Source organism: Blennius ocellaris, assembly GCF_963422515.1.
Source record: "Blennius ocellaris genome assembly, chromosome: 23".
In the NCBI taxonomy this organism is placed as follows: Eukaryota; Metazoa; Chordata; class Actinopteri; order Blenniiformes; family Blenniidae; genus Blennius; species Blennius ocellaris.
This window is the reverse complement of record NC_137672.1, coordinates 19,522,507-19,528,236: the sequence shown is the minus strand read 5'-3', so window position 1 is coordinate 19,528,236 and position 5,730 is coordinate 19,522,507. Positions and strand designations below refer to the sequence as shown.

General features: G+C 45.8%; 2 protein-coding genes across 2 annotated transcripts in view; both read right to left on the bottom strand.

Moving 5' to 3' along the window:
• Positions 1–1,484, bottom strand: part of LOC308146999 (FHF complex subunit HOOK-interacting protein 1A-like) — a gene marked incomplete at both ends in the record, with an annotated part of 6,495 nt that extends 5,011 nt beyond the window's left edge. The window contains 4 exon segments of the mRNA XM_080519030.1: positions 303–389; positions 392–601; positions 1,381–1,466; positions 1,469–1,484. Of these exon segments, the coding sequence (XP_080375156.1) occupies positions 303–389; positions 392–601; positions 1,381–1,466; positions 1,469–1,484 (399 nt within the window).
• Positions 1,485–5,677: 4,193 nt separating this feature from the next.
• The window catches only part of LOC308147088 (GRB2-associated-binding protein 1-like), a 15,893-nt gene continuing 15,840 nt past the window's right edge, over positions 5,678–5,730 (bottom strand). Inside the window, 1 exon segment of the mRNA XM_080519162.1 lies at positions 5,678–5,730. This exon segment is cut by the window's right edge and continues 1,712 nt beyond it. The gene's annotated coding sequence lies outside the window, so the exon portion shown is untranslated.

Below are 5,730 nucleotides of genomic sequence, written 5' to 3'. Positions count from 1 at the left end.
ACAGTTAAAACAGTTGAAACAGTTGAAAAAGTTGAAAAAGTGTCAAACAGTTGAAAAAGTGTCAGTTGTAAAAGTTTCAAAAAGTTGAAACAGTTGATAAAGTTGAACAGTTTAAAAGTTGAATAGTTGAAATCGGTGAAGATTTGAAGAAGTTATAGCGAGTTAAAAACTTCTCCTTCCGTTAACATTGGAAAAAGGTTGCACAAAAGTTGAAATATTTTAAAAAGTTGAGGAGATTTCAAAAAGCTAGAACTTAGCCGCAAAGTGCCGAAAAAAGCTTCACGATTTGATATTTGAATGACAAAGGAGAGCCGCTGGCTCCGCCCACCTTGCCCCGCCTCCTCCTCCATCAGCAGGAAGAGCATGTGCTCCACGTAGTTCTGCACGGCGCGCTGGCCTCGTCGGCCGGGATCGGACCGGGACGGAGCGGCCCGGAGCCCCAAGAGCCTCCGGAGCCCCAGGAGCCCCCGGAGCCCCAAGAGCCCCCGGAGCCCCAAGAGCCCCCGGAGCCCCAGGAGCCCCCGGAGCCAACATGGCCGCCGGAGAGGAAGCTCAGGGCGGAGCTCCGACCCGGCTCGTGTTTCTCCAGGATCTTCACCACCTGCAGGAGAGTCACGTCAACATTCTGCCGACAACATCGGGGGGGGGGGGGGTGGAGCTCCTTGGTGGGGGGCTCTTTGGGGGGTGGGCTCTTTTACGGGGGGGGGGTTCTCTTTGGGGGGGTATCTTTGGGAGGGGTATCTCTTTGGGGGGGGATCCTTGGTGGGGGGGGTCTCTTTGGGGGGGGTTGGCTGGAGCTCCTTGGTAGGGGGGTCTCTTTGGGGGGGTCTCTTTGGTGGGTCTCTTTGGGGGGGTCTCTTTGGAGGTGTGGGGTCTCTTTGGGGGGGTAGGTGGAGCTCCTTGGTGAGGGGGTCTCTTTGGGGGGTCTCTTTGGGAGGGGAGTCTCTTTAGGGGGGGTCTCTTAGGGAGGCGGGGGTCTCTTTAGGGGGGTCTCTTTGGGAGGCGGGGGTCTCTTTGGGGGGGTAGGTGGAGCTTCTTGGTGAGGGGTTCTCTTTGGGGAGTCTCTTCGGGAGGGGGGGCTTCTCTTTAGGGGGGTCTCTTTAAGGGGGGGTCTCTTTGGGAGGGGTGGTTGGAGCTCCTTGGTGGGGGGCCTCTTTGGGGGGGTCTCTTTGAGGGGGGTCTCTCTTAGGGGGGGGCCCTTTGGGGGGGGTCTCTTTGGGAGAGGGGGGGTCTCTTTTAGGGGGGGGCTCTTTGGGGGGTGGGGGGTGGGCTCTTTACGGGGGGGTTTCTCTTGGGGGGGTGAGTGGAGCTCCTTGGTGGTGGGGTTCTCTTTGGGGGGGGGTCTCTTTACAGGGGGGTTCTCTTTAAGGGTGGGGTCACCTGGGCCCAGTGGTTCTTGAACACGATCATACACGTCTCCGGGTCCACGTCTCTCAGATTGAGCGCCGTCCTCGGCCGCCCCCGAGGACCACGGAGGCCATCATGCTGACGGAGCCGGGGAGGCTACGTCATGCTCCAGGCGAGGGGGGGTCAGGGGGGGCAGGGGGCGTCCCCCCACCTCCCTCTGCCAGGATCAGGCTCTGTCCCTGGACTGGCTGAGCTGCTGCTGCCCTGCAGAGGACGGAGGAGGAGAGAGGAGGACGGAGGAGGATGGAGGAGGACGGAGGAGGACCAGAGGAGGTCAGAGGAGGATGGAGGAGAGAGGAGGACAGAAGAGGATGGAGGAGGAGAGAGGAGGACAGAGGAGGTCAGAGGAGGATGGAGGAGAGAGGAGGACAGAAGAGGATGGAGGAGGAGAGAGGAGGACGGAGGAGGATGGAGGAGGGAGAGAGGAGGACGGAGGAGGACAGAGGAGAGCGAGGACAGAGGAGGACGGAGGAGGACAGAGGAGGAGAGAGAGGACAGAGGAGGACGGAGGAGGAGAGAGGAGGACGAGGAGGACAGAGGAGGAGAGAGGAGGAGAGAGGAGGACGGAGGAGGAGAGAGGAGGAGAGAGGAGGACGGAGGAGGAGAGAGGAGGAGAGAGGAGGACGGAGGAGGAGAGAGGAGGAGAGGAGGAGAGAGGAGGACGGAGGAGGAGAGAGGACTTTAACAGTAGTTTCTCTGCTGAAACGCCACAAAACCCTGATTGATAGAGAGAGAGAGAGAGAGAGAGAGAGAGAGAGAGAGAGAGCGATAGAGAGAGAGAGAGAGAGAGAGAGAGAGATAGATAGAGACAGAGAGAGAGAGAGAGAGATAGAGAGAGAGGGAGAGGGAGAGAGAGAGAGATAGATAGATAGATAGATAGATAGATAGATAGAGACAGAGTGAGAGAGAGAGAGAGAGGAGATAGATAGATAGATAGATAGATAGAGACAGAGAGAGAGAGAGAGAGAGAGGGAGAGAGAGAGGAGAGAGAGAGAGAGAGAGAGAGAGAGAGAGAGAGAGAGAGAGAGAGAGAAACAGACGTAGTCTGGAGAAAAGATGTTTAATCTCAATCCAGAAAACCGGAGAGTCACATGCCGGCACACGGACCAGGGATTAAACACACACACACACACACACACACACACACACACACACACACACACACACACAACACACACACACACACACCACACACACACACGCACGCACGCACGCACGCACACACACACACACACACACACACACACACACACACACACACACACACACACACACACACACACACACGCACACACACACTGACCTGGTTCAGGGTCGTTGATTGAGATTAAATTGGAGGAAAACCAGACGGAGGATTATTTTTACATCTGGAAGAGGTGCTTTTATTTTGAAAGTCACAGGATTATCTTTTAAGTTTGTGTTGATTTGCTCACTTCTTTCAATATTGTTATTTCTTTCTTGTGTTTTTAATTTTAAATTGCTTTCCTCAGTGTGTTTATTCAACTTTTACTAATATTTGTCATTTATTTATTCTAATTTAATTTAATTGTATATTTCTTGTACTTTTTAATATTTCAGGGCGACTTTGTAGTTTGTTGTTGTTTATCTAATATATTTATTTAAATTATAAGCTTTTATTATTTTATTTCTATAACTTTGAATTTATTATTATTATATTTGAGAAAATATTCCTTTTCGAATTATTGCTTGATGATGTTTATCATTTAGTTATTGTTGTGTTACATATTTACTTAGTTTGTGTTTAAACACCTGCAGCTTCACAATTAAAAACGCTTCAAACCGCCTCTTGCTTGTTTTGTTTACTTTAATTCACTGAGTTTTCCTGCAGCCTTTTTGTTTTTTGTTTATTTGTTGTGCTAAACCTCCGCGGCGTTTAATTCTCACCTCACACGCGCATTTTACCATTTCCGGTCCGGGCGGCTCGTGACGGACGTCTCTTACCTCCAAAGTCTCCGTTTCTCTGCTTTTTATCTCCAGAAAGTGAAGAAAAGGGAAGAAAAGGGAGAAAAGTGGAGAAAAGAGGAGAAAAGAGGAGAAACGCGGCTCGCGCTGCTCTGGATTCCGTCTCTCAGCGTTAAGCGGCTCAGCTGTCAATCATCCGGCCGCCGGGCGCGAGGTGGGACGAAGCCACGCCCACTGGGCTTGATAAGGCCACGCCCCCTTCAGGCGAGAGCCGGAACGTCACGGTTATTTAATTTGTTGATTTTGTTTTCACAGATTCATGAAGGCGGATTGTTTTTATCAGTTTTACTCAGAATAACATGAATTTATACATTAATAATAATAATAATAATAACAATAATGATAATAATAATAATAATAATAATAAAAATTTAATAATGATAATTATAATAATAATAATAATAAAAAAAAAATAATGATAATTATAATAAAATTATAATAATAATGATAAAATAATGATAATAATAATAAAATAACATTAATAATAATGATGACAATAATAATAATGATAATAATAATAATAATGATAATAATAATAATAAAATAATGATAATAATAATAAAATAATAAAATAATAATAATGATAATAATAATAATAATGATGAAAATAATAATAATAATAAATAACAATAATAATATAATAATAACAATAAAATAATAATAATAACAATAATAATAATAAATAACAATAGTAATATAATAATAATAATACAATAATAATAATAAAATAATAATAATAATAACAATAATAATAATAAATAACAATAGTAATATAATAATAATAATACAATAATAATAATAAAATAATAATAATAATAATAATAATAGACAGACATATATACACACAAAGTATCTGAGATAAAATAATGTGCAAACATGCAGTAAAAGAATAAATAAGTAGAAATGAATTAAGAGAGAATAACTAAGTGAGCATAATATTTACAGTTGATCATCATCATCATCATCATCATCATCGTCATCATCATCATCATCATCAGTTCTTCCTCTGGAGACCAAAAGGAGTCACTGCTGCCCTCTGGTGGCCAAAGAGTAGAACTGCAGGAGAGTCAATAATAAAGCTGCAGCTTTACTGAGAGAAGAGTGACTCTGTCTCTCTCTCTTTCTCTCTCTCTCCTTCCCTCTCTCTTTCTCTCTCTCTCTCCTTCCATCTCTTTCTCTCTTTCTCCTTCCATCTCTTTCTCTCTCTCCTTCCATCTCTCTTTCTCTCTCTCTCTATCTGTCTCTCTCTCTCCATCCCTCTCTCTATCTGTCTCTCTCTCTGTCTCTCTCTCCATCCCTCTCTCTCTCTCTCTCCCTCTCCCCCCCTCTCTCTCCCAGGACGTGTTACAGTCTCCAGGGTTGCCAGGTCCGCAGTTTTCAGCATGAAGGATTCGGAGTCGTGTCTCTTCGTTCTGAACGTCTGGGAACAGAAACACATTTTAAAACAAAAACACATTTAAAAACTAGAAAAGTTCCACCGGGTCTGAATCAGGAACCGGAACAGGACGGAACAAACGTGCTTCTGTTTTAGAACCTGACTTTTGTCAGACCTGGCAACCCGCCCCGGAGCCTCCAGGCTCGTCTCCCACTGGTGATAACAGGATTGTCTGTCCCGTCAGAGGACAGACGTGGACCTCCGGTCCAGGGGGGGGGGCAGTGGTGGACATCCGGTCCAGGAGAGGGACAGACGGAGGGACAGACAGAGACGCAGGCTGGAGGCTGGACGTCCCGAGGCTTTTCTTTGCTGCGAATAGAATAAAACCTCCATTCCCTGCGTCCCGCTCGCAGTTTGACGCATGCGCAATGTGAAGCGCATCGTTCCTACAGACTTCCTGCAGTACCGACGGCAGGAGAAAGAAAAAGTGAGATTTAATCTCAACTTCTCAATTTTAGCGCATTTTAGTCACTGGAACCGTCAAACTGTAAACATTCGTGTTGCACTTTTGCTCTGAACGTTTGTCTTGTTTTATCTAGATTTTCTCATCGAGGACTGATGAAAGTATCAAACTAAAGTACTTGGAAGTATTAAACGCAGTTTTGTACTTTGGTAAGTTGTCGTTTCCTCTGCTTTATGAAGCTTCCAGTGTTTTTCTTCATGTGTTTGTTCTCCTGACGGTCCAGAGCCAGTTTGGACTAAATCAGGTCAAATGAGGCCGCTGCTGTCAGGGTGAGATTTCAAAATAAAACAGTGTGACAGGAAGACCAAGCAGTGACGTGTCGTGTTTATTTCTTTTAAAAGTAATCACATTACTCAGCAGTAACAGATTACATCCATCACAGTTGGATATCTATCTAACAGAAGAAGTGATTCGATCTAAACTTCACGGCTTCAAGTCGCCG